At 44.5% G+C, this 27,683-nt stretch overlaps 3 protein-coding genes across 6 annotated transcripts in view; 2 read left to right on the top strand and 1 right to left on the bottom strand.

Annotated features, from left to right (window-relative positions):
• The window catches only part of LOC117348198 (beta-1,3-galactosyl-O-glycosyl-glycoprotein beta-1,6-N-acetylglucosaminyltransferase 3-like), a 313,029-nt gene that overhangs the window by 105,376 nt on the left and 179,970 nt on the right, over nucleotides 1–27,683 (bottom strand). The gene's annotated exons all lie outside the window — the stretch shown is intronic.
• Nucleotides 15,407–16,916, top strand: LOC117348197 (beta-1,3-galactosyl-O-glycosyl-glycoprotein beta-1,6-N-acetylglucosaminyltransferase 3-like). Its single transcript, XM_033919955.1, has one exon. The coding sequence runs from the start codon at nucleotides 15,448–15,450 to the stop codon at nucleotides 16,753–16,755; it is 1,308 nt and encodes a 435-aa protein (XP_033775846.1). The 5' UTR covers nucleotides 15,407–15,447; the 3' UTR covers nucleotides 16,756–16,916.
• On the top strand, nucleotides 22,611–26,879 carry LOC117348196 (beta-1,3-galactosyl-O-glycosyl-glycoprotein beta-1,6-N-acetylglucosaminyltransferase 3-like). Of its 3 annotated transcripts, XR_004536928.1 has the most exons (3): nucleotides 22,611–23,512; nucleotides 26,515–26,656; nucleotides 26,756–26,879. XR_004536928.1 is itself a non-coding variant. In XM_033919954.1 (2 exons), the coding sequence occupies exons 1-2, from the start codon at nucleotides 22,736–22,738 to the stop codon at nucleotides 26,593–26,595; spliced, it is 858 nt and encodes a 285-aa protein (XP_033775845.1). In that variant the 5' UTR covers nucleotides 22,611–22,735; the 3' UTR covers nucleotides 26,596–26,737. The 3 variants fall into 3 exon arrangements, 2 of the variants coding, with proteins under 2 accessions (XP_033775845.1, XP_033775844.1); XM_033919954.1 differs by lacking the exon at nucleotides 26,756–26,879 and having other exon boundaries at nucleotides 26,515–26,737; XM_033919953.1 differs by lacking the exons at nucleotides 26,515–26,656; nucleotides 26,756–26,879 and having other exon boundaries at nucleotides 22,611–24,204.

Below are 27,683 nucleotides of genomic sequence, written 5' to 3'. Positions count from 1 at the left end.
GTATCTGTTGAAAAATTTGTTGGTAAAAATGAATGTCTAAGTTTAGTAACTTTATTGAGAAAGTGATTCCCTAAAACATCAGCTGAGGGAAACAGATTGCACAATGGAAGGTAAGAAGTGAGTCTTGATATTAATAAAAAAGACATCTTGGGGGGTTATCGGATCTTGCATCCTGCTATTTTTTAGTATATTCCTTTTGAAGGTTTCTACAAGCTTGTAGATCAGAGGAATTATGTTGCTTATGCCAAACTCACTCTGTACTGATGTTTCAGGAGGTGAAGACTGCTGTGATACCAGGACTTTTTGCGTGTTGTATTAGGAATAAATGTCTGAATAGGAGCAATGGTGTTTAAGGCTGTTTGCAGGCTCTGATTCCAGCTAATAAGACTAGTGAGATGGGTTACTGGGCTAGATGGACCATTGGTCTGACCCAGAAAGGCTATTCGTATGTTCTTAGAAGCTTGCTCCTCAATGGGTAAAAAAAGGAAAGAAAGAAAGAAAAATAAAGGGGACATTCTATATGCAGTGTTCTTCCTAGCGCCTTTTAGCTGGGCACTTCATGCGGCTAATTTAGATGACCGCCCTGCTGCCATCTATCATGAATCCTGCCGCTACTGCCGCGGCTCAACATTTAAAAAAAAAAAACAAAACCCACCGCTCACCGACTTGGAGATTTCCCGCCTTAGCTCGTAGCGAACTCATGCTTCTGGGCTCTAAGGTGTGCGTGTTGGCTTCCCTTCTCTTCCCTCTGAAATGGGAAGCTATGTCCCGGGGGGGGGGGGGGAGAAGAGAGGGGAAGCCAAGTAGCACACCTTAGAGACCCGAAGCATGAGTTCGCTACAGGCTAAGGCTTGAGACAGGTCAATGACATTGGGAAGCTTACAACTTGCTGCTTTTACTTGCTTCGGGCCTTCCTCGCTGCCGGGTCCTGTCTACTTTCTATTTCCGCGAAGGCAGGACCCGGCAACGAGGAAGGCCCGAAGCAAGGAAGAGCAGCAAGTTGTATGCTTCCCTCCATCGCTGACCTATGGAAGATAGGTCAGCGATGGAGGGAAGCTTGCGACTCTGCCGATGGGAGGGATGGGAAGAGAAATGCTGCTGCTGCAGGCAATTGGGGAGGGGAAGAGAAGTGCTGCTGGTGAACCCAATTGGGGAGGGGAGAAGGAAGACCAGGGAAGGGAGAGGAGAGGAAAGATGCCAAGACCATGGAAGTGAAGGAAAGGAAAGGAGCTAACAGACCATGGGGGGGGGGAGAGATGTCAGGGCATATGGGGAGAGGGGGAGGAGGCAGATGCCAGACCAGGTGAAAGGAAGGAAGGAGAGAAAGGAAGGAGAAGAGATGCCAAATAATGGAGTGGGAGGGGGAGATTGAAGGAGAGGGGAGAGATGCCAGGGCATGGGGGAAGGAAGGGAAACTAAAGGAGACAAAATGCCAGACCAGAGGGAAAGAAAGAAGAGGAGGTGCCAGAGAAGGAGGGAAGGGAGAGATAGGAGGGAAATGCCAGGGCAGGGGAGAGAAGGGAAGGAGATAGAGATGCCAGACCATGGGGTGCAGTGACGTTGGAGAGGAAGTTCTGGGCCAGCCAATCGCTGCCTGGCTGGCCTGGAACTTCCTCTCCGACGTTAGAATTGACGTCAGAGGTGAGTTCTTGTGAGTCCGGCGCTTGTACGTGCCTGGCCTGGCTCGTGGAAGCAGCAGGGAGAAATCGGCGTGGTGGCTTAGTGGGTAGGGAAAGAATCAGGGAAGTGGAGAAATTGGCGCGATGGCAGGGGGGAAAGATAAAGAAAGAGAGACAGAAAGAAAAGGGGAGGGGCAGAAAGAAAAAAAATATTGGATTTACAGTCAGAAGAAGGAAGTGCAACCAGAGACTCATGAAATCACCAGACAAAAAGGTAGGAAAAATGATTTTATTTTCAATTTAGTGATCAAAATGTGTCTGTTTTGAGAATTTATATCTTTTGTCTATATTTTGCACTATGGCCCTCTTTTACTAAACCGCAATAGCGGTTTTTAGCACAGGGAGCCTATGAGCATTGAGAGCAGCACAGGGCAGAGAGAGGGCATTCAGCGCAGCTCCCTGCACTAAAAACCACTATTGCGATTTAGTAAAAAGGGAGGGGGTATATTTGTCTATTTTTGTATAGTTGTTCCAGAGGTGGCATTGACCTCTTTGAAAACCCGCTGAATAGAAATGATAATTATCATTTTCAAGTTTTCAAGTTTCAAGTTTTATTAAAATTTTGATGAATCGCAATATCATTAATTCAAAGCAATTTACAATTAAAAAGAGGATCTTAATTATTAACTACAACAAACACAAATGGACCTGACGTACCAATACATATGGAAAGTAGGGAGAACTACAATAAGTATAGTAAAGAATACATACAAGGAAAATACAAATGGAGGGTAAGAAAGTTTAAAAGTAATTATAAAAGTATAGTTGAAAAATTAAGAACCGCATACAGTGTGCTTTGTGTTTTGTTTTTTTATTTTATTGTTGGTAGATCATTTTGACTTGGTCATTTTAAAAGTACCTCGCAAGCCCAAAAAGTGTGGGCACCCCTACTTTAGAGCCATTTCTTGTAAGACTGGATGAGCTATATTTATCTTTTTTTTTTAGTTGTTTAAATTCATGCAGAAATAAATGGCTAGATTGAACCTAATGACTTCATTAGCACCTTTTCCTTTTTTAAACCTCTATACCATTTGAAAGAGGGCAAATACTGCTTAAATTTAGTAAAAATATTCTGGAACAAGTGTTAAACCTTAAAAAAGGAAGTCATATTGAGCATTGGAAAATAATATTAATAATTAACTAATAAAAATAGTACACATTTAGGACTCCTTTTACTAAGTTGCAATAGTGGTTTTAGCCTGCGCTTAGCGTGCGCAGAATTGCCACATGCGCTAGATGCTAACGCCAGCATTGAGCTGGCGTTAGTTTTCCTGCGTAGCGCTGGGGTTTGTGCATGCTAAAAATGCTAGTGCACCTTAGTAAAAGAGGGGGTTAATTTTCCCCAGCACCAAATTTCCCCATCTCGCCCAACCCAGCTACTTTTTCATGCCACCCGCCTGGAAAAAATTTCTGGGGAGAACACTGATACTCATGATCATTCCTTCTACCTACCTTATTTTATTTATTTATCGGGATCTATTAACTGCCTTTTTCATGAAGAGATTCACCCAAAGCAGTTTATAATACACTTAATAGTAATCAGGTACTCTTAAGTATTTTCCCTTTTCCCTATCTGTCCCTGGAGTCTCACAATCTAACTGCTTACCTGGGGTAATGGAGGGATTAAGGGACTTGCCCAGAGTCACAAAGAGCAGGCTGGGATTGAACTTACAACCACCATTCAAAATCCATCAAAGAAGAGGAATAATATTAGATTAGAGAAACTGGGCTGAGACTGAGAGGGGACATGATCGAAACATTCAAGATAATGAAGGGAATAGAGCAGGTTGCTCACCCTCTCTAAGGTGGAGAGAACAAGAGGGCACTCTCTAAAGTTAAAAGGGGATATATTCCGTACAAATGTAAGGAAATTCTTCTTCACCCAGAATGGTAGAAAACTGGAACGCTCTTCCAGAGGCTGTTATAGGAGAAAACACCCTTCAGGGATTCAAGACAAAGTTAGACAAGTTCCTACTGAACCAGAATGTACGCAGGTAAGGCTAGTCTCAGGACACTGGTCTTTGACCTAAGGGCCATTGTGTGACCAGACTGCTGGGCACGTTGGACCACTGGTTTGACCCACCAACAGCCATTCTTATGTTCTAATAAAAATGTCAACATAAAGGAGACTTGATATACTGCTTTTTCTGTGTGGTTCAACTTCTACACCCCATAAAGCTGAATGACCCCCAAGACATTCTGAATATAAACAACAAATTAGAACTGATTACTCAGTGGCTCACCACACATGCTATTCTTAAACCCTTCCAAATCAAACGGAATGATCTTGTCAGCCACCAAAAACAAAACCCCAATTTCCCCCATCCTCCTAAAATCTATCCCACTTCAAATCACTAATAGTACAAAGATCCTCGGTGTTATCATCGATGACAAATTATCCTGTCACCAATATATAAGCACAGTAATCGGGAGTTGTTTCTATAAACTTAGAATGATTCAATCTATTAGGAGCTTACTTGAATCCTCATCTCTTAATATCTTATTGCACTCCTTGGTAATATTGCAACTCAATTACCGTATTTTCGCGGATATAACGCGCGCGTTATACGTGATTTTACGTACCGCGCATACCCCTCGCGCGTTATATGCCTGAGCGCGGTATACAAAAGTTTTTAAACATAGTTCCCACCCCGCCCGACGCCCGATTCACCCCCCCAGCAGGACCGCTCGCACCCCCACCCCGAACGACCGCTCGCACGCGCTCCCACCCGCACCCGCATCCACGATCGGAGCAAGAGGGAGCCCAAGCCCTCTTGCCCGGCCGACTCCCCGACGTCCGATACATCCCCCCCCCCCCGGCAGGACCACTCGCACCCTCACCCCGAAGGACCGCCGACTCCCCAACAATATCGGGCCAGGAGGGAGCCCAAACCCTCCTGGCCACGGCGACCCTCTAACCCCACCCCGCACTACATTACGGGCAGGAGGGATCCCAGGCCCTCCTGCCCTCGACGCAAACCCCCTCCCCCCAACGACCGCCCCCCCCCAAGAACCCCCGACCGACCCGCGACCCCCCTGGCCGACCCCCCCACCCCCCTTCCCCGTACCTTTGGAAGTTGGCCGGACAGACGGGAGCCAAACCCGCCTGTCCGGCAGGCAGCCAACGAAGGAATGAGGCCGGATTGGCCCATCCGTCCTAAAGCTCCGCCTACTGGTGGGGCCTAAGGCGCGTGGGCCAATCAGAATAGGCCCTGGAGCCTTAGGTCCCACCTGGGGGCGCGGCCTGAGACACATGGTCGGGTTTGGCCCATGTGCCTCAGGCCGCGCCCCCAGGTGGGACCTAAGGCTCCAGGGCCTATTCTGATTGGCCCACGCGCCTTAGGCCCCACCAGTAGGCGGAGCTTTAGGACGGATGGGCCAATCCGGCCTCATTCCTTCGTTGGCTGCCTGCCGGACAGGCGGGTTTGGCTCCCGTCTGTCCGGCCAACTTCCAAAGGTACGGGGAAGGGGGGTGGGGGGGTCGGCCAGGGGGGTCGCGGGTCGGTCGGAGGTTCTTGGGGGGGGGCGGTCGTTGGAGGGAGGGGGGTTTGCGTCGAGGGCAGGAGGGCCTGGGATCCCTCCTGCCCGTAATGTAGTGCGGGGTGGGGTTAGGGGGTCGCCGTGGCCAGGAGGGTTTGGGCTCCCTTCTGGCCCAACTACACAAAGGTACGGGGAAGGCGGGTGGGGGTGTCGTGGGGGTCGGCCAGGGGGGTCGCTGGTCGGCTGGGGGACGGGCGGAGGTTCTTGGGGGGGGGCGGTCGTTGGAGGGAGGGGGGTTTGCGTCGAGGGCAGGAGGGCCTGGGATCCCTCCTGCCCGTAATGTAGTGCGGGGTGGGGTTAGGGGGTCGCCGTGGCCAGGAGGATTTGGGCTCCCTCCTGGCCCGATATTGTCGGGGAGTCGGCGGTCCTTCGGGGTGGGGGTGCGAGTGGTCCTGCCGAGGGGGGAGAAGAATCGGACGTCGAGGGGGGGCATCAGGCTTTCAGGATGGGGACAGGACTTCAAGGGGGGACAGGCAGATCTTCAAGGGGGACAGGCAGACCTTCAAGGGGGACAGGACTTCAAGGGGGGACAGGCAGACCTTCAAGGGGGGACAGGACTTCAAGGGGGACAGGCACGGAGAGGCGGGGCAGTGCACCGAAAGTCAGGGCGGGTGAACGGTGAGTCGGGGCAACCAGAGGAGAGTCGGGGCAGTGCACCGAAAGTCAGGGTGAGTCGGGGCAACCAGAGGAGAGTCGGGGAGGGCGAAAGGAGAGTCGGGGTGGCCAGAGGAGAGTCGGGGAGAGCGAAAGGAGAGTCGGGGTGGCCAGAGGAGAGTCGGGCAGCATGCGCGTTATATGCCTGAGCGCGGTATAGAAAAGTTTTTGTACATATCATCGTGATTTCTGCGCGCTATACCCCTGTGCGCGTTTTACAATGGTGCGCGTTATATCCGCGAAAATACGGTACTGTAACTCCCTATTTCAAGGAATCACCCAAAAAGAAATAAGAAGACTACAGATTATTCAAAATACCGTGGTAAAACTTAGAGTAAAACAGAGTAGATAACGGCAGATAAAGACCCGAATGGTCCATCTAGTCTTCCCAACCTGATTCAATCTAAAAATGTGTTGGGGGAGGGGTGTTTCTTCTCCTTAGCTATTTCTGGGCAAGAATCTAAAGCTCTGCTCGGTACTGTTCTTAGGCTCCAATTACTGAAGTCTCCGTCAAAGCTCACTCCAGTCCATCTACACCCTCCCAGCCATTGAAGCCCTTCACAGCCCATCCTCCCCCAAACGGCAACAATGCAAAAAAATGTGATCATGTTACCCCTCTCCTTATAAAATCTCACTGGTTTTTGATCACTCATCGCATTATATATAAAATCTTAATACGAACCTACAAAACTAAAATAACACACACACCTGGATTTATAGACAGACTGCTTATTTCACACTGTCCAAGTAGAATATTACAATCCTGTAACCAGCATCTTCTTGAAATAACATCCCCGCGACACCTATTCTATGATAAAACCAGAAAGATTTTTTTTCCGTAATAACACCCATAGCATGGAACCCCTTTACTTCCGCATCTTCAGGAGGAACAACCTATAGATAAATTTAAAGACCTTTCTCTTTAAGGATGCCTATGACAGGTAGATAGACCTTAGACAGAAGGAATAGCATTTCCCCCCTCCTCATCTACTGACCATTTATGTCTCCCTATCCTATCATAGATTGTACTTCTTCCTTATCATTATGTTTCTATATGTCATTAACGTCTCTTGGTTTTAGTGTTATCCCCTTGCTTTTAATAGTTATTACATTGTACACCACTTAGACAGTTTTTTAAGCGGTATATCAAATTTTAAATAAAACTTGAAAGCAGTTTACAAATTTTAGACAGGTGCTTATTTTGTATTCCACGAGTGTCAGAGCATTTAGTGCTCTGGGCCATGGTAGAAACCTCTGCCGTGGCTTAGGAAAAGGGGGGGGGGGGAACGGTAAATTAAAGTTTTGACATCGTCTTAGAAAGGCTAACGCACAATCCATCCACTGCAAAACACTATGTACAAACTTCTGCAAAAAAAAAAAAGAGTTGGATCCTTCCCTTTCCACAACAGCGCTAACTCTCAGGACTCAAAGAATAGCAATGTTATGCATGAAAAAATAGCACTGTAAATATTACACTAATAGACCACCTAGACCAGGGGTAGGCAATTCCGGTCCTCGAGAGCCGGAGCCAGGTCAGGTTTTCAGGATCTCCACAATGAATATGTATGAGATGGATTTGAATGCACTTCCTCCTTGAGATGCAAATCTATCTCATGCATATTTATTGTGGATATCCTGAAAAACTGACCTGGCTCCGGTTCTCGAGGACCAGAATTACCTACCCCTGACCTAGGGAGAAAACAGAACAAATGGATTGCTACAAGATCTCTACAAGAAACTACATGCTAGCAGAAGACCACACCCCGGTCACATATGCAAGACACAAATGGATATTTGTTGAAGGTCTGTCTATGTCTTGTGTGTGTGACCACAGATCAGTAATAGAGATATGAAGGCAAAAAACTTGAACAGGAAATCTCAAGAAGTCAGACTTTGCATATGCAGCAATACTAGAGAAACAGAAATGGAAATGCAAGATATCACAGATGCATATTTCTGAAAGCTAAAACCCAAAGAAACTCCTGGAAAAGTACACAAAAATCCCACACAACCAGAAACTAATGGCTACTAAAACAATGAATCAATCAAAATTATGCAACATTATAAGTGAGATGCCCTCAGAATTTTTTTTAAAAAAACCCAAAAACCCAAAAAACACCTCACCTAAGCTTGCAGCAATTTAGATGCCACCTTAAAAGTGTAAAGAGTTTTCTCATTCATCAGGATAATCTCACTGCCACCTGTGACATATTTTTTGGTATTTAAATTAAAATCTCACTGGAACAAGAAATAGTCTCTCTTGAAACAAAAACAGTCTCTTCAATAAACTCTATCCCCCTCCCCCCTTTTATCAAGCTGCGCTAGAGATTTTTAGCACAGGCTGGTGCGGTAAGTGCTCCGACACTCATAGGAATGCTATAAGCATTGGAGCATTTACCGCACCAGCTGGCGCTAAAAACCTCTAGCATAGCTTGATAAAAGGGGCCCTATATGGGCAACAAATGCCAAAACACATGAAATCAAGAGAGAAAACCAAAAAGTCTCACTGAGCTTGCTTTCAACTGGTGCTGGCAGTATATATCATCCACATAGAAAGGATATATATGTGGTAAGCAAATTAATGGAAATATAACACTAGAACCAAGACTTCTCAGAATAAATATCCAAAGGAGAAGTAAGAAAAGATTCAGATACAATAAAGTAAATGCATTTATACATACACTCAGATATGTGTAATCCGACCAAGAGCCGTGGCTCCTATAGCCGAACCCACCGCCCCATCACTGTGTATGACTATAATGCCAATAATATTGGGGTGCTTTTTAAATAATAAAAGTATTTTTCAGTGGCAATGAAAGGAAAAAAAATTCCTACTTAACTTAAAGGTGTGTTAGTAGGTCCCGACATGGACCATGTTGGTAGTTTCAAATGCTAAAGAAATAGTTGCTAGGTGATGTAGACGAAAAATTTTTTTTTACATAAGTTGAAGAAGTCACTTCTAAGCCTTCAAGTGTATATTTAAATGCATTTACTTTATTGTTTCTGAATCTTTTCTTACTTCTCCTTTGGATATTTATTCTGAGAAGTCTTGGTTCTAGGGTTATATTGTCATTGAGTTTGACCTCTCAGCCCTGCATTCTTTCAGAGAATTTTCCTCACCACCTACTATTTTTGATTTAGTAAGCAAATTAATGGCAACAATAGCCTAGAGTCTGACAACCCACAACATAAAGTAAGTCGTTGGCAGTTTTCTCATAAAATTACTACAACTATAGAAAGAACTAATATTACGAAGGGTCCTCCACCAATCAGTTCTCCAATGTTTGTTGGAAGTGCTTATTTTGTGGTTACAAGAGAATTTGTGAAACATGTATTGGAAAATCCTGAAGTGCAGAAACTGATAGAATGTTCAAAGGATACTTACAGTCCAGATGAACACCTGTGGGCAACTCTATATCGAATGCCCAGTGTTCCTGGATCTACTCCATACCATAAAAAATATGACCTTTCAAACTTAAATGCAATTGCAAGACTTCAGAGATGGGATGGAGAGAGTGGAGATATAAGTAAAGGGGCAGCGTATCCCCAATGCACAGGTATTTTCCGACGGTCTATCTGTATTAATGGGGCTGGAGATCTCCACTTTGTACTTCAGCAGCATCATTTATTTGTCAATAAATTTGATGTCAGGGTGGATGACTATGCTGTTCAATGCCTGGAAGAGTATCTGAGAGACAAAGCTCTTTATGGAGAGGAACCTTAAGATTTTCCCCATGGTCTGCAATTATGAGAAGAAAAAGCTGTAACTCAACTTTGAAATCCTTTTTGATTGCAATAAATATAAGAATGATCATGTTTTTCATCTACTCCTAGCACATAAATAAATGAATTACAAGTCTAAATAAATAGCAAATATGAAACTGATTTTCTCATGTTCTGTGTGTATTTGGGAGAAGGTACTATATTGCAGATACTATATTTCAGGTACTATATTGCAGTTAAATTGTTTAACCTCAGCTATATGTGAATTTCAACTCTACTATCTGTTTAAATGCAGTTTCCCAAACCTAGATTGGTTTCAGGATATCCATAGTGAACATGCATGAGATCAATCATCGTGCACTTGAGACTCATTATTCACAAATTGGATCTTATGTATATTCATTGTGGTGGAAGGTCCTGGCTAAATGTCTAGGAGAAAAAACAATATTAACTCACCAAATGTTCATGTCAGGAGATCAGTTTTCAGTGGATTTGTATTACACATAACAGATGGAAATATGAATCTGCATCAGAGGGAAGGCTTCTGGGTCAGCAGGATGCATGCACGAGACACCGATCGCAGCTTTGCAAAGAGCAGGGGACCATGTGCAGGAGCCAGCGCATGCAGTTATGGCAAGATAAGTGCGTCCCGAAGCTGTGCGCGGGGACAAAGGGAAGGCGATCGCTTCCTGTCCCTCCTGCTGTGCAAATAAAAAAAACCTCCCTCCTTCCTTTACCCTCCCCCACCCAGTCCACCGCCGCTGCTGCTGCCCTCTCTCTTTACCTCCCTGCTGCTTCTGCTAATCACCGCCCAGAAGCATTCTTCCTGATGTCAATTCTGATGTCAGAGAGGACGTTCTGGGCTAGCCAGCGATTGGCTGGCCCGGAACATCCTGTCTATCGTCAGAATTGATGTTGGGAAGAAGGCTTCTGGGCGGTGATTAGCAACAGCAGGGAGGTAAGGAGAGAGAGCAGCAACAGCGGCGGTGGCAGACCAGGAAGGGAGGGATGCTTTTTTTTTTTTTTTTTTGCGCATCAAGGAGGGAAGGAGTTAGGCAGGCAAGCAGGCTGGCTTTGGTGCGGCAGGGAGAGAGGGAGGGAGGTAGGCAGGCATGGAGGCTGACTTCGGGGGTGGTGGGGGAACAAAGTCTGGAAGACAGTGAGGGGGACATTGTAAGGAGCACTGGGAGCACTAAGGACATAGGAAGGAGGCACTGAGGGCACTAAGAACATAGGAAGGGGCACTAAGGATATAGGATGGAGGCACTAAGGACATGGGAAGGGGCACTAAGGACATAGGAAGGAGGCACTGGGGGCACTAAGGACATGGGAAGGGGCACTAAGAAAAATAGGAAGGAGGCACTGGGGGCACTAAGGACATGGGAAGGGGCACTAAGGACATAGGAAGGAGGCATTGGGGGAACTAAGGACATAGGATGGAGGCACTGGGGCTGCTTCTCTGTCTGCTAAACCCTTGAGTCTGTGAGGAAAAATGCCGCCCCAACTCACCTGCTCTCTGCCGCCCTTCCCCACAGTGCAGCCCCACTTTAAAAACACAGGCTCGCACTGTGGGGAAGGGCAGCAGGGAGCAGGAGTGTCGGGGTGGGTTTCGTGTTCAGTTCTGTAGTCTGGCTTTTTTAAAAGAGGCTGCAGCGAGTTCCATCGGGAAACGAGATCGGGCCCGGCTGCCTTTGCCTGTCATTACTTCCCCAACCCTTCCCACTTTGTTTTGACCTCGCTAGTGCAGGAGAGTGGCGCATGCACAGATCACAAGCACAGTCATCAATGATGGTCTGTGCATGTGTCGCGATAGGTCTTCAGCGATCCTTGGGATCACTTGTGGGCGTGTTTCCGATTAGATCATTTGCATGGGGAGCCTTTAGTGAATGGGTCGCCCAGCAAGACTCGGAAATGGATCGGAACAGGATTGGACAGGTAAGAGGGCTTTAGTGAATCTAGCATTTAGTCGGATTATACAGTATCTATTTATATTTCTTTTATATGCTTAACTTAGTTTTTTGCTAAAAATTTCTCTCTCTTTCTTTTCAGCTTTTCACACCAGGAAACTCAACTCAGATTTCTTTAAAAATTCTTAAAACCAATCTGTTTGCATGTCAAACCTTCTACTAACTGAGATCCATTGTAAAACTGCCTACTTTCCCTGTGTCTGTTGTAACAGGACTCAATTTAGGTAGGTTTTCTTTAAAGGTGACAAATGTCCTTTCAACACAGTGTCCTTTCTTGAAAACAGGGTTCCAAATATTGCTAATAATGTTAGAAAAAAAAAAAAATAGGGTGTACACTATTAAAAAAATGAGAATAAAATAAAAGCTTTTTTTTCTGGCCCACTGCAGCTTTCTTGCCTAGGAGCTTCCCTCTGGAACTGGTTCTGGGACTGGATCTCCATCAAGTCAGAAGCAGGAACCAGGAACCAGGAAGAGAATACTGGAGCAGCACCCTATTACCTATCTTTAAATAAATCAACAAGGCAAAACCTTGACTCCCTTAGTGGCGTATCTTTTGTGTGTCCTTCTTCCGATGCTCCCTAATTGCACTTGCTAATGCCAGAAAAAATAAAAATAAATTATAGGGGTTGCCCTATCTATTCCCAGCTCCTTGTCTTGCTAGCACACTCACACTGTATCCACACAGCCAGTTCTAATATACAGCTGCAGGTTGGGTAAAGTATGGTGCACCCTATATTCAAGGGATCTTCCCTCCCATCTTTAACTGATATCCCCTTATGTAAATTGTTTTTTTAGAAGATTAGATAGGTCTGAGTGCATAAACCCTCTGATGAAAACAAATTCCTAGATTCTATACTTGAGGAGCTTAAAAACTGTGTGACAATAGGTATAGAGATTGGCAGGGAAATTGGGAGGGAAAAGACGTTAAGAGCAAATCATAGCTGTGCACAACTTGGTTCATCATTTAGGCTCAGAAAAATTGGCTTACAAATGACAGGTGTTAACCGACCATTGCCTCTAATCCTAAACTAAGATGGAATACTGCTGAAAGGCACCCAGATCAGCCAGATATTGGGCCCAAATGAAGGTGACAAAATGTAGAAACCCAGCACCTTCTGAATACTGAGGCTGTTGTGTGCATGTGTAAGAATCTGTATGCCATCAGCTAACAGTTGCTGTCCCTCACTGTTGCCCCCTCAATTATATGTCTATCCAGGCATCTTTGCTAATGACTTAATGCAGTGGTTCCCAAAGTTTTTCAGTTCAAGACACTCTTAGTGTGTAAATAATTTTTTCATGGTGCTCCTAAGTTGAAAGAAAATACCTAACCATTTCCCCTACCGCTCCTGCACAATCTGGTATATCTCTCCTCTCCTTCCCTTCCCCCATGGTCTACCATCTCCTTCTTCTCTACCGTCCCTTCCCTTTCCTTTTCTTTTCTTCCATGGTCTGTCATCTGTCTCCTTCCTTCTTCCCTTTCTTATTTACTTCTCCCAATCAGGTATGGTATTTCTCTCCCCATGGGATCAAGTAGCTCTCTCTACCTTCCCCATGCTCAAGGTTGTGATCTTTGATCCATGGTAGCTTAAAAACAAAGGGGCTGATTCTACAAATGGGTGTCTCGATTGTAGGTGGCGATAGTCGTACTACTGAAAGGTCTCTTTAGTCAGCCACAAAACTTAGAGATTTGAAGAAAGCGACAGGTATATTTTATTCAGCATATGCAGATTCCTGATCCCCCAAGCTGGCAGCTTCAGAAATCCCGAAACCAGGCAGGTTTCAGCACACAGGGAGGGAGGAAGACAATTTTCGGCACAGCGGCAGCGGACTGGGACCAGAGGAGGAGGAATCGGCGTAGCGTAGGCAGGTTTCAACGCATGGGGGGAGGGGGAAAGGCAGTTTCTGGGGCAGCAGGGAGAACGAAGAACAAAGGCTAGAAGGCAGTGAAGGGGTACGAACTCGGGACATGAGAGGGAGAATGAAGGACAAAGGCTGGAAGGCAGTGAGTGGGAGGGAGCATGAACTCGGGACATGGGAGGGAGGTAGGTCAAAGAACAAAGGCTGGAAAGCAGTGAGTGGGAGGGGGCATGAACTTGGGACATGTGAGGGAGGGAATTGAAAGGGACAATTCTTGGGCCTGAGTGAAGAAAGGAAGGATGAAAGAAAGGAAAACATAAAGGAAGGAAGGAGACTCATGAAATCACCAGACAACAAAAGTAGGAAAAATTATTTCATTTTCAATTTAGTGATCAAAATGTGTCAGTTTTGATAATTTATATCTGCTGTGTGTTTTATGTGTATATGAAAAATGAAATGAACAGCCTGGAAGGGAAAAGGAGACAGGGTACAGAGCCTGGTATATATTAGTACAAAATTTGGTTCAGAATGGTTTTTTGGGGGTTTTCCTACTCTAAATCTAGGGTGCGTCTTATGGTCCGGTGCATCTTATGGAGCAGAAAAATATGGTAGTACCTGTCAGAATAAAAGTGCAGTGGTTTGTGAATGTCTGTTAAAGGGGGAGGGAATGGGGAAACCCTACTGTCTTACCCTCTGTAATGAAGAAAGGAGGGATAAAAGGTTAGTTCATGGGTGAGCAACCTCTGCCTTGAGGGCCAGAACCCAGTAGAGTTTGCAGGATTTCCCAAATGAGTATGTATGAAATCTATTTATATACAATCACTGAATGCAAATAGATCTCATGCATATTCAGTGGGGAAATGTGAAAAATTGACTGGATTTCAGCCCTTGAGAACTGACAGGCATGCAAATCTGCTCCAAAAAGCTTGTTAGAAATACTGTAAAGTGCTTGGTTAAAGGAAACTTGCAGCACTTGCAGTTCTAAAAGATTGTTGGTTAGAGGGGGAAGGACTACCCCTATAGTTTAATTCTGTTATGAACGAAATAAGAAACATTAACAGGGTTTGTTAGGCTGTTTGTGAAAATACTTGTTAGAATATTGTGTTTAAGGCTCCGAAAGAAACAGGCAACCTTGTGAGTGCTTAAGAAAAGAGGGTTTGTCTGAAAGGGGGAGGGACAGAGGAACTCAGAGTTCTGTTGAGTTGCAAGTAGAGTGTAAGGGACTGAAGCACTTGTGAGAAAGCTCCCGTTTGAATAAGGTAGAAACTGTAGCTGATCGAGTCACCATGTGCATCTCTGTAAGCAATGAATAATGTTTCAGTTGTTTTGAACTGAAGAGAACTGATATTAGGCTTTACCGGATTTTGAATAAAGCTGGATTATGGTAACATAGTAAAATAGTAAATGATGGCAGATAAAAGACCTGAGTGGTCAATCCAGTCTGTCCAGCAATCTCACACTCATCTAGTAATCATTCATTTTACTTGCTAAGTTCCTCTATAACAGTGGACCCCAACCCTGTCCTGGAGGACCACCAGGCCAATCAGGTTTTCAGGATAGCCCTAATGAAAATGCATGGAGTGGATTTGCATGCCTGTCACTTCCATTATATGCAAATCTCTCTCATGCATATTCATTAGGGCTAGCCTGAAAACCCGATTAGTATAGTGGTCCTCTAGGACAGGGTTGGGGGCCACTGCTCTATAATATGTACCCCCTTTCCCCCCGATAAGCGAGATCTGCACTCAGATATGAATGTGGTCTTTCATTTAAACTGTTGTTCACTTTTTACCAGATCTGTAATTAGAGAAAAGGAAATAATTAAAAGGCTCAGGTTCTCAGAAGCATTCCTCATTAGGGTGCGGCTGAGGGAGGGGCTAAGTTTTATTAAAGACAGAGAAACCATAGAAGTTAATGCCAGTGTAGGAGGAGATGTCTCGAAAGAGCTTTCCTATTATAGTGCAAGGTCTAGAGGAAAATAAAAACAGATATAAAACAAGAACTGGCAAATCATCTGAATTTAGAGAATGTGTTGGCAAATGCGTTGCATAAAATGGAATCACTGTTTATTGCTCATTGGACTGCTTTCGTTTGCTGCATCAGTCCTGAAATACATGTTTCAACCTTGTGGCCTGGAAGATCTGCCTCAGAACGCATACAATCTGAGGAGAAATTACTGTAAGACCCAGTTTGTCACCTCAATGAAATTGCCTTCCAGCAATCAAATCAGCTGCTCCAAAATAATACAAGGAGATCAAGACGCAGTGCGATTGGCACTTTTGCACCAAAAGAATGCCCGCAAGAAGGAGCTGCGTATATCTGAAATGGACTATTTGAAATTTACTAAAGATTGCAACCATTACAAGACGAGCCGGAGGTTTATTCCTATTCCACTAAGCAAAGAGGAAGAGAATTATCCCATTGCATATTCTATGGTCATCCATGAACAAATTGAAATATTTGAAAGACTTTTAAGGGCAATTTACAACCCTCAGAATATCTATTGTGTTCATGTGGACGAAAAGTCTCCTGATTTATACAAGCAAGCTGTTCGAGCCATTGTTTCTTGTTTTGAAAATGTTTTTATAGCATCCAAATTGGAAAAATTGGTTTACGCATCATGGTTCAGGGTTCAAGCTGATCTGAACTGCATGGAGGATTTGCTGAAAAGTAAAGTGCCCTGGAGATATCTGATAAACACTTGCGGCACCGATTTCCCAATAAAGACCAACATGGAGATAGTCAGAGCCCTGAAGCTATTGAAGGGCAAAAATAGCCTAGAGTCTGAAAAGCCACAACATAAAGTAAGTCGCTGGCAGTTTTCTCATAAAATTACTACAACTATAGAAATAACTAATATTACGAAGGGTCCTCCACCAATCAGTTCTCCAATGTTTGTTGGAAGTGCTTATTTTGTGGTTACAAGAGAATTTGTGAAACATGTATTGGAAAATCCTGAAGTGCAAAAACTGATAGAATGGTCAAAGGATACTTACAGTCCAGATGAACACCTGTGGGCAACTCTATATCGAATGCCTGGTGTTCCTGGATCTACTCCATACCATGAAAAATATGACCTTTCAGACTTAAATGCAATTGCAAGGCTTGTGAGATGGGAGTGGCATGAAGGAGATATAGGTAAAGGGGCAGCGTATCCCCAATGCACAGGTATTTTCCAACGGTCTATCTGTATTAATGGGGCTGGAGATCTCCACTTTGTACTTCAGCAGCATCATTTATTTGTCAATAAATTTGATGTTAGGGTGGATGACTATGCTGTTCAATGCCTAGAAGAGTATCTGAGAGACAAAGCTCTTTATGGAGAGGAACCTTAAGATTTTCCCCATGGTCTGCATTTATGAGAAGAAAAAGCTGTAACTCAACTTTGAAATCCTTTTTGATTGCAATAAATATAAGAATGATCATGTTTTTCATCTATTCCTAGCACATAAATAAATGAATTACAAGTCTAAATAAATAGCAAATATGAAACTGATTTTCTCATGTTCTGTGTGTATTTGGGAGGGAAGGAGCTTAGGAAATCAGGTACTATATTGCAGTTAAATTGTTTAACCTCAGCTATATGTGAATTTCAGCTCTACTGTCTGTTTAAATGCAGTTTCCCAAACCTAGATTGGTTTCAAGATATCCACAGTGAATATGCATGAGATCAATCAAGGTGCACTTGAGACTCATTATTCACAAATTGGATCCACCCAAAAACAAACTCTTCTTTCCCTCTCTAAAAGGCGTCTCTCTTGTATGAAAACTAGGTTCCTCCCTCCCTTTTAGAATCACTGAGCTCTGGAAAAACCTTACCTCCCCTCTTAGGAATCTGAGCTCCCTCCAACTCTTCCGTAAACATCTGAAAACCTGGTTATTCTCAAAATTGTAACTCTTCCTCCCTCTCTGATTATTCTAGTCCTCTAAATTTCCTCTTCTTCCTTCCCTCCTCTGGAGTTCCTTTCTACCCTAATTCCTGTTAACCGTGTCGAACTTTGCGAATGTAGAGATGATGCGGTATACAAACCTAAGGTTTAGTTTAGTTTAGTTTAGTGGTGGTGTCACAGGACAGGTTTTGAAAGTCCTGGCTAAATGTCTAGGAGAAAAACCAATATTAACTCACCAAATGTTCATGGATTCAGTGGATTTGTATTACACATAACAGATGGAAATATGAATCTGCATCACAGGGAAGGCTTGTGGGTCAGCAGGCTGCATGTACGAGACGCCGATCGCAGCTTTGCAAAGAGCAGGGGACCATGTGCAGCAGCTATGGCAAGATATGCAGCTATGGCAAGATAAGTGCGTCCCGAAGCTGTGCGCGGGGACAACGGGACAGGCGATCGCTTCCTGTCCCTCCTGCTGTGCAAAAAAAAAAAGCCTCCCTCCTTCCTTTCCCCCCCCAATCCACTGCCGCTGCTGCCGCTCTCTCTCTTTACCTCCCTGCTGCTTCTGCTAATCGCCGCCCAGAAGTCTTCTTCCTGATGTCAATTCTGATGTCAGAGAGGACGTTCTGGGCTAGCCAGCGATTGGCTGGCCCGGAACATCCTGTCTGTCATCAGAATTGACGTCGGGAAGAAGGCTTCTGGGCGGTGATTAACAGCAACAGGGAGGTAAGGATAGAGAGCAGCAGCGGCAGCGGCGGTGGCAGACCAGGAAGTGAGAGAGGCTTTTTTTTTTTTTGCGCAGCAAGGAGGGAAGGAGGTAGGCAGGCAAGCAGGCTGGCTTTGGTGCGGCAGGGAGAGAGGGAGAGAGGTAGGCAGGCATGGAGGCTGACTTCGGGGTGGGGGGTGGAACAAAGCCTGGTAGGCATTGAGGGGGACATCGTAAGGAGGCACTGGGGGCACTAAGGACATAGGAAGGAAGGAAGGAGTCACTGAGGGCACTAAGAACATAGGAAGGGGCACTAAGGATATATGTAGGAGGCACTAGGGGCACTAAGGACATGGTAAGGGGCACTAAGGACATAGGATGGAGGCACTGGGGGCACTAAGGACATGGGAAGGAGGCACTGGGGGCACTAAGAACATAGGAAGGAGGCAATGGGGGCACTAAGGACATGGGAAGGGACACTAAGGACATAGGAAGGAGGCACTGGGGGCACTAAGGACATAGGAAGGGGCACTAAGGATATAGGAAGGAGGCACTGGGGGCACTAAGGAAATAGGAAGGGGCACTAAAGACATAAGATGGAGGCACTGGGACTGCTTCTCTGTCTGCTAAACCATTGAGTCTGTGAGGAAAAATGCCACCCCAACTCACCTGCTCTCTGCCGCCCTTCCCCGCAGTGCAGCCCCACTTTAAAACCACAGGCTCGCAGTGTGGGGAAGGGCAGCAGGGAGCAGGAGTGTCGTGGCTGGTTTCATGTTCAGTTCTGTAGTCTGGCTTTTTCAAAACAGGCTGCAGCAAGTTCCATCGGGAAACGAGATCGGGCCCGGCTGTCTTTGCCTGTCATTACTTCCCCAACCCTTCCCCCTTTGTTTTGACCTCGCTAGTGCAGGAGAGCGGCGCATGCACAGATCACAAGTACAGCCATCAATGATGGTCTGTGCATGTGTCGCGATAGGTCTTCAGCGATCCTTGGGATCACTTGTGTGCGTGTTTCCGATTAGGTCATTTGCATGGGGAGCCTTTAGTGAATGGGTCGCCCAGCAAGACTCAGAAACGGATCGGAACAGGATTGGACAGGTAAGAGGGCTTTAGTGAATCTAGCATTTAGTCGGATTATACAGAATCTCTTTATATTTCTTTTATATGCTTAACTTAGTTTTTTGCTAAAAATTTCTTTCTCTTTCTTTTCAGCTTTTCACACCAGGAAACTCAACTCAGATTTCTTTAAAAATTCTTAAAACCAATCTCTTTGCATGTCAAACCTTCTACTAACTGAGATCCATTGTAAAACTGCTTATTTTCCCTTTAAGACTATTGTGTCTGTTGTAACAGGACTCAATTTAGGTAGGTTTTCTTTAAAGGTGACAAATGTTCTTTCAACACAGTGTCCTTTCTTGAAAACAGGATTCCAAATATTGCTAATAATGTTAGAAAAAAAATAAATAGGGTGTACACTATTAAAAAAATGAGAATAAAATAAAAGCTTTTTTTTCTGGCCCACTGCAGCTTTCTTGCCTAAGAGCTTCCCTCTGGAACTGGTTCTGGGACTGGATCTCTAACAAGTCAGAAACAGGAACCAAGAAGAGAATACTGGAGCAGCTCCCTATTACCTATCTTTAAATAAATCAACAAGGCAAAACCTTGACTCCCTTAGTGGCGTATCTTTTGTGTGTCCTTCTTCCGATGCTCCCTAATTGCTCTTGCTAATGCCAGAAAAAATAAAAATAAATTATAGAGGTTGCCCTATCTATTCCCAGCTCCTTGTCTTGCTAGCACACTCACACTGCATCCACACAGCCAGTTCTAATATACAGCTGCAGGTTGGGTTAAGTATGGTGCACCCTATATTCAAGGGATCTTCCCTCCCATCTTTAACTGATATCCCCATATGTAAATTGTTTAATGTAGAAACCCAGCACCTTCTGAATACTGAGGCTGTGTGCATGTGTAAGAATCTGCATGCCATCAGCTAACAGTTGCTGTACCTCACTGTTGCCCCCTCAATTATATGTCTAGCCAGGCATCTTTGCTAATGACTTAATGCAGTGGTTCCCAAAGTTTTTCAGTTCAAGGCACTCTTGGTATGTAAATAATTTTTTCATGGTGTTCCTAAGTTGAAAGAAAATACCTAACCATTCCCCCTACCCCCCTGCACAATCTGGTATATCTCTCCTCTCCTTCCCTTCCCCCATGGTCTACCATCTCCTTCTTCTCTACCGTCCCTTCCCTTTCCTTTTCTTTTCTTCCATGGTCTGGCATCTGTCTCCTTCCTTCTTCCCTTTCTTATTTTCTTCTCCCAATCGGGTATGGATTTTCTCTCCCCATGGGATCAAGTACCTCTCTCTACATTTCCCATGCTCCAGGTTGTGATCTTCGATCCATGGTAGCTTAAAAACAAAGGGACTGATTCTACAAATGGGTGTCTCGATTGTAGGTGGCGATAGTCGTACTACTGAAAGGTCACTTTGGTCAGCCACAAAACTTAGAGATTTGAAGAAAGCGACAGGTATATTTTATTCAGCATATGCGGACTCCTGAGCCCCCAAGATGGCAGCTTCAGAAATCCCGAAACCAAGCAGGTTTCAGCACACAGAGAGGGAGGAAGACCATTTTCGGCACAGCGACAGCAGACTGGGGCCAGAGGAGGAGGAATCGGCGTAGGGTAGGCAGGTTTCAACGTACGGGGGGAGGGGGGAAGGCAGTTTCTGGTGCAGCAGGGAGAACGAAGGACAAAGGCTAAAAGGCAGTGAAGGGGCACGAACCCAGGACATGGGAGGGAGGTAGATCAAAGAAGAAAGGCTGAAAGGCAGTGAGTGGGAGGGAGCATGAACTCGGGACATGGGAGGGAGGTAGGTCAAAGAACAAAGGCTGGAAAGCAGTGAGTGGGAGGGGGATGAACTTGGGACATGGGAGGGAGGAAATAGAAAGGGACAATTCTTGGGCCTGAGTGAAGAAAGGAAGGATGAAAGAAAGGAAAACAGAAAGGAAGGAAGGAGACTCATGAAATCACCAGACAACAAAAGTAGGGAAAAATTATTTTATTTTCAATATAGTGATCAAAATGTGTCAGTTTTGATAATTTATATCTGCTGTGTGTATTATGTGTATATGAAAAATGAAATGAACAGCCTGGCAGGGAAAGGGAGACTGGGTACAGAGCATGGTATATATTAGTACACAATTTGGTTCAGAATGGTTTTTTGGGGGTTTACCTACTCTAAATCTAGGGTGCGTCTTATGGTCCGGTGCATCTTATGGAGCGGAAAAATATGGTAGTACCTGTTAGAGTAAGACTGCAAAAGTGCAGTGGTTTGTGAATCTGTTAAAGGCGGAGGGAAACCCTACTGTCTTACCCTCTGATATGAAGAAAGGAGGGATAAAAGGTTAGTTCATGAGTGAACAACCTCTGCCTTGAGGGCCAGAACCCAGTAGGGTTTGCAGGATTTCCCAAATGAGTATGTATGAAATCTATTTATATACAATAACTGAATGCAAATAGATCTCATGCATATTCAATGGGGAAATGTGAAAAATTGACCTGATTGCAGCCCTTGAGAACTGACAGGCATGCAAATCTGCTCCAAAAAGCTTGTTAGAAATACTGTAAAGTGCTTGGTTAAAGTATACTTGCAGCACTTGCAGTTCTAAAAGATTGTTGGTTAGAGGGGGAAGGACTATCCCTATAGTCTAATTCTATTATGAACAAAATAAGAAACATTAACAGGGTTTGTTAGGCTGTTTGTGAAAATACTTGTTAGAATACTGTATTTAAAGCTCTGAAAGAAACAGGCAACCTTGTGAGTGCTTAAGAAAATAGGGTTTGTCTGAAAGGGTGAGGGACAGAAGGAACTCAGAGTTCTGTTGAGTTGCAAGTAGAGTGTAAGGGACTGAAGCACTGATTCAGGAGTGTGAGAAAGCTCCCGTTTGAGTAAGGTAGAAACTGTAGCTGATCTTGGCACCATGTGCATCTCTGTAAGCAATGAATAATGTTTCTGTTGTTTTGAACTGAAGAGAACTGATATTAGGCTTTACTGGATTTTGAATAAAGCTGGATTATGGTAACATAGTAAAATAGTAAATGATGGCAGATAAAAGACCTGAGTGGTCAATCCAGTCTGTCCAGCAATCTCACACTCATCTAGTAATTATTCATTTTACTTGCTAAGTTCCTCTATAACAGTGGACCCCAACCCTGTCCTGGAGGACCACCAGGCCAATCAGGTTTTCAGGATAGCCCTAATGAAAATGCATGGAGCGGATTTGCATGCCTGTCACTTCCATTATATGCAAATCTCTCTCATGCATATTCATTAGGGCTAGCCTGAAAACCCGATTAGTATAGTGGTCCTCTAGGACAGAGTTGGGGACCACTGCTCTATAAGATGTGCACCCTTTCCCCCCGATAAGCGAGATCTGCACTCAGATATGAATGTGGTCTTTCATTTAAACTGTTGTTCACTTTTTACCAGATCTGTAATTAGAGAAAAGGAAATAATTAAAAGGCTCAGGTTCTCAGAAGCATTCCTCATTAGGGTGCGGCTGAGGGAGGGGCTAAGTTTTATTAAAGACAGAGAAACCCTGGAAGTTAATGCCAGTGTAGGAGGAGATTTCCAGAAAGAGCTTTCCTATTATAGAGCAAGGACTAGAGGAAAATAAAAACAGATATAAAACAAGAACTGGCAAATCATCTGAATTTAGAGAATGTGTTGGCAAAAGCGTTGCATAAAATGGAAACACTGTTTATTGCTCATTGGACTGCTTTCGTTTGCTGCATCAGTCCTGAAATACATGTTTCAACCATGTGGCTTGGAAGATCTGCCTCAGAGTGCATACAATCTGAGGAGAAATTACTGTAAGACCCAGTTTGTCACCTCAATGAAATTGCCTTCCAGCAATCAAATCAGCTGCTCCAAAATAATACAAGGAGATCAAGATGCAGTGCGATTGGCACTTTTGCACCAAAAGAATGCCCGCAAGAAGGAGCTGCGTATATCTGAAATGGACTATTTGAAATTTACTAAAGATTGCAACCATTACAAGATGAGCCGGAGGTTTATTTCTATTCCACTAAGCAAAGAGGAAGAGAATTACCCGATTGCATATTCTATGGTCATCCATGAACAAATTGAAATGTTTGAAAGACTTTTAAGGGCAATTTACAACCCTCAGAATATCTATTGTATTCATGTGGACGAAAAGTCTCCTGATTTATACAAGCAAGCTGTTCGAGCCATTGTTTCTTGTTTTGAAAATGTATTTATAGCATCCAAATTGGAAAAATTGGTTTACGCATCATGGTTCAGGGTTCAAGCTGATCTGAACTGCATGGAGGATTTGCTGAAAAGTAAAGTGCCCTGGAGATATCTGATAAACACTTGCGGCACCGATTTCCCAATAAAGACCAACATGGAGATAGTCAGAGCCCTGAAGCTATTGAAGGGCAAAAATAGCCTAGAGTCTGAAAAGCCACAACATAAAGTAAGTCGCTGGCAGTTTTCTCATAAAATTACTACAACTATAGAAATAACTAATATTACGAAGGGTCCTCCACCAATCAGTTCTCCAATGTTTGTTGGAAGTGCTTATTTTGTGGTTACAAGAGAATTTGTGAAACATGTATTGGAAAATCCTGAAGTGCAGAAACTGATAGAATGGTCAAAGGATACTTACAGTCCAGATGAACACCTGTGGGCAACTCTATATCGAATGCCTGGTGTTCCTGGATCTACTCCATACCATGAAAAATATGACCTTTCAGACTTAAATGCAATTGCAAGGCTTGTGAGATGGGAGTGGCATGAAGGAGATATAGGTAAAGGGGCAGCGTATCCCCAATGCACAGGTATTTTCCAACGGTCTATCTGTATTAATGGGGCTGGAGATCTCCACTTTGTACTTCAGCAGCATCATTTATTTGTCAATAAATTTGATGTTAGGGTGGATGACTATGCTGTTCAATGCCTAGAAGAGTATCTGAGAGACAAAGCTCTTTATGGAGAGGAACCTTAAGATTTTCCCCATGGTCTGCATTTATGAGAAGAAAAAGCTGTAACTCAACTTTGAAATCCTTTTTGATTGCAATAAATATAAGAATGATCATGTTTTTCATCTATTCCTAGCACATAAATAAATGAATTACAAGTCTAAATAAATAGCAAATATGAAACTGATTTTCTCATGTTCTGTGTGTATTTGGGAGGGAAGGAGCTTAGGAAATCAGGTACTATATTACAGTTAAATTGTTTAACCTCAGCTATATGTGAATTTCAGCTCTACTGTCTGTTTAAATGCAGTTTCCCAAACCTAGATTGGTTTCAAGATATCCACAGTGAATATGCATGAGATCAATCAAGGTGCACTTGAGACTCATTATTCACAAATTGGATCCACCCAAAAACAAACTCTTCTTTCCCTCTCTAAAAGGCGTCTCTCTTGTATGAAAACTAGGTTCCTCCCTCCCTTTTAGAATCATTGAGCTCTGGAAAAACCTTACCTCCCCTCTTAGGAATCTGAGCTCCCTCTAACTCTTCCGTAAACATCTGAAAACCTGGTTATTCTCAAAATTGTAACTCTTCCTCCCTCTCTGATTATTCTAGTCCTCTAAATTTCCTCTTCTTCCTTCCCTCCTCTGGAGTTCCTTTCTACCCTAATTCCTGTTAACCGTGTCGAGCTTTGCGAATGTAGAGATGATGCGGTATACAAACCTAAGGTTTAGTTTAGTTTAGTTTAGTGGTGGTGTCACAGGACAGGTTTTGAAAGTCCTGGCTAAATGTCTAGGAGAAAAACCAATATTAACTCACCAAATGTTCATGGATTCAGTGGATTTGTATTACACATAACAGATGGAAATATGAATCTGCATCACAGGGAAGGCTTGTGGGTCAGCAGGCTGCATGTACGAGACGCCGATCGCAGCTTTGCAAAGAGCAGGGGACCATGTGCAGCAGCTATGGCAAGATATGCAGCTATGGCAAGATAAGTGCGTCCCGAAGCTGTGCGCGGGGACAACGGGACAGGCGATCGCTTCCTGTCCCTCCTGCTGTGCAAAAAAAAAAAAGCCTCCCTCCTTCCTTTCCCCCCCCCAATCCACTGCCGCTGCTGCCACCCTCTCTCTTTACCTCCCTGCTGCTTCTGCTAATCGCCGCCCAGAAGTCTTCTTCCTGATGTCAATTCTGATGTCAGAGAGGATGTTCTGGGCTAGCCAGCGATTGGCTGGCCCGGAACATCCTGTCTGTCATCAGAATTGACGTCGGGAAGAAGGCTTCTGGGCGGTGATTAACAGCAACAGGGAGGTAAGGATAGAGAGCAGCAGCGGCGGCGGCGGTGGCAGACCAGGAAGGGAGAGAGGCTTTTTTTTTTTTGTGCAGCAAGGAGGGAAGGAGGTAGGCAGGCAAGCAGGCTGGCTTTGGTGCGGCAGGGAGAGAGGGAGAGAGGTAGGCAGGCATGGAGGCTGACTTCGGGGTGGGGGGTGGAACAAAGCCTGGTAGGCATTGAGGGGGACATCATAAGGAGGCACTGGGGGCACTAAGGACATAGGAAGGAAGGAAGGAGGCACTGAGGGCACTAAGAACATAGGAAGGGGCACTAAGGATATAGGTAGGAGGCACTAGGGGCACTAAGGACATGGTAAGGGGCACTAAGGACATAGGATGGAGGCACTGGGGGCACTAAGGACATGGGAAGGAGGCACTGGGGGCACTAAGAACATAGGAAGGAGGCAATGGGGGCACTAAGGACATGGGAAGGGACACTAAGGACATAGGAAGGAGGCACTGGGGGCACTAAGGACATAGGAAGGGGCACTAAGGATATAGGAAGGAGGCACTGGGGGCACTAAGGAAATAGGAAGGGGCACTAAAGACATAAGATGGAGGCACTGGGACTGCTTCTCTGTCTGCTAAACCATTGAGTCTGTGAGGAAAAATGCCACCCCAACTCACCTGCTCTCTGCCGCCCTTCCCCGCAGTGCAGCCCCACTTTAAAACCACAGGCTCGCAGTGTGGGGAAGGGCAGCAGGGAGCAGGAGTGTCGTAGCGGGTTTCATGTTCAGTTCTGTAGTCTGGCTTTTTCAAAACAGGCTGCAGCAAGTTCCATCGGGAAACGAGATCGGGCCCGGCTGTCTTTGCCTGTCATTACTTCCCCAACCCTTCCCCCTTTGTTTTGACCTCGCTAGTGCAGGAGAGCGGCGCATGCACAGATCACAAGTACAGCCATCAATGAAGGTCTGTGCATGTGTCGCGATAGGTCTTCAGCGATCCTTGGGATCACTTGTGGGCGTGTTTCCGATTAGGTCATTTGCATGGGGAGCCTTTAGTGAATGGGTCGCCCAGCAAGACTCAGAAACGGATCGGAACAGGATTGGACAGGTAAGAGGGCTTTAGTGAATCTAGCATTTAGTCGGATTATACAGAATCTCTTTATATTTCTTTTATATGCTTAACTTAGTTTTTTGCTAAAAATTTCTTTCTCTTTCTTTTCAGCTTTTCACACCAGGAAACTCAACTCAGATTTCTATAAAAATTCTTAAAACCAATCTCTTTGCATGTCAAACCTTCTATTAACTAAGATCCATTGTAAAACTGCCTATTTTCCCTGTGTCTGTTGTAACAGGACTCAATTTAGGTAGGTTTTCTTTAAAGGTGACAAATGTCCTTTCAACACAGTGTCCTTTCTTGAAAAATGAGAGTAAAATAAAAGCTTTTTTTTTCTGGCCCACTGCAGCTTTCTTGCCTAGGAGCTTCCCTCTGGAACTGGTTCTGGGACTGGATCTCTACCAAGTCAGAAGAAGGAACCAGGAAAAGAATACTGGAGCAGCACCCTATTACCTATCTTTAAATAAATCAACAAGGCAAAACCTTGACTCCCTTAGTGGCGTATCTTTTGTGTGTCCTTCTTCCGATGCTCCCTAATTGCTCTTGCTAATGCCAGAAAAAATAAAAATAAATTATAGAGGTTGCCCTATCTATTCCCAGCTCCTTGTCTTGCTAGCACACTCACACTGCATCCACACAGCCAGTTCTAATATACAGCTGCAGGTTGGGTAAAGTATGGTGCACCCTATATTCAAGGGATCTTCCCTCCCATCTTTAACTGATATCCCCATATGTAAATTGTTTTTTTAGATTAGATAGGTCTGAGTGCATAAACCCTCTGATGAAAACAAATTCCTAGATTCTATACTTGAGGAGCTTAAAAACTGTGTGACAATAGGTATAGAGATTGGCAGGGAAATTGGCAGGGAAAAGACGTTAAGAGCAAAGCATAGCTGTGCACAACTTGGTTCATCAATTAGGCTCAGAAAAATTGGCTTACAAATGACAGGTGTTAACCGACCATTGCCTCTAATCCTAAACTAAGATGGAATACTGCTGAAAGGCACCCAGATCAGCCAGATATTGGGCCCAAATGAAGGTGACAAAATGTAGAAACCCAGCACCTTCTGAATACTGAGGCTGTTGTGTGCATGTGTAAGAATCTGCATGCCATCATCTAACAGTTGCTGTCCCTTACTGTTGCCCCCTCAATTATATGTCTAGCCAGGCATCTTTGCTAATGACTTAATGCAGTGGTTCCCAAAGTTTTTCAGTTTAAGGCACTCTTAGTGTGTAAATAATTTTTTCATGGCGCTCCTAAGTTGAAAGAAAATACC

Source organism: Geotrypetes seraphini, chromosome 14, assembly GCF_902459505.1.
Source record: "Geotrypetes seraphini chromosome 14, aGeoSer1.1, whole genome shotgun sequence".
Taxonomy (NCBI): domain Eukaryota; kingdom Metazoa; phylum Chordata; class Amphibia; order Gymnophiona; family Dermophiidae; genus Geotrypetes; species Geotrypetes seraphini.
This window is presented reverse-complemented; position numbering and strand designations above follow the sequence as displayed.

Bases quoted from the DNA above. Each gene is read 5' to 3' on its own strand.
- LOC117348197 (XM_033919955.1), top strand. From the start codon at position 15,448: ATGTGTTGGCAAATGCGTTGCATAAAATGGAATCACTGTTTATTGCTC.
- LOC117348196 (XM_033919953.1), top strand. From the start codon at position 22,736: ATGTGTTGGCAAAAGCGTTGCATAAAATGGAAACACTGTTTATTGCTC.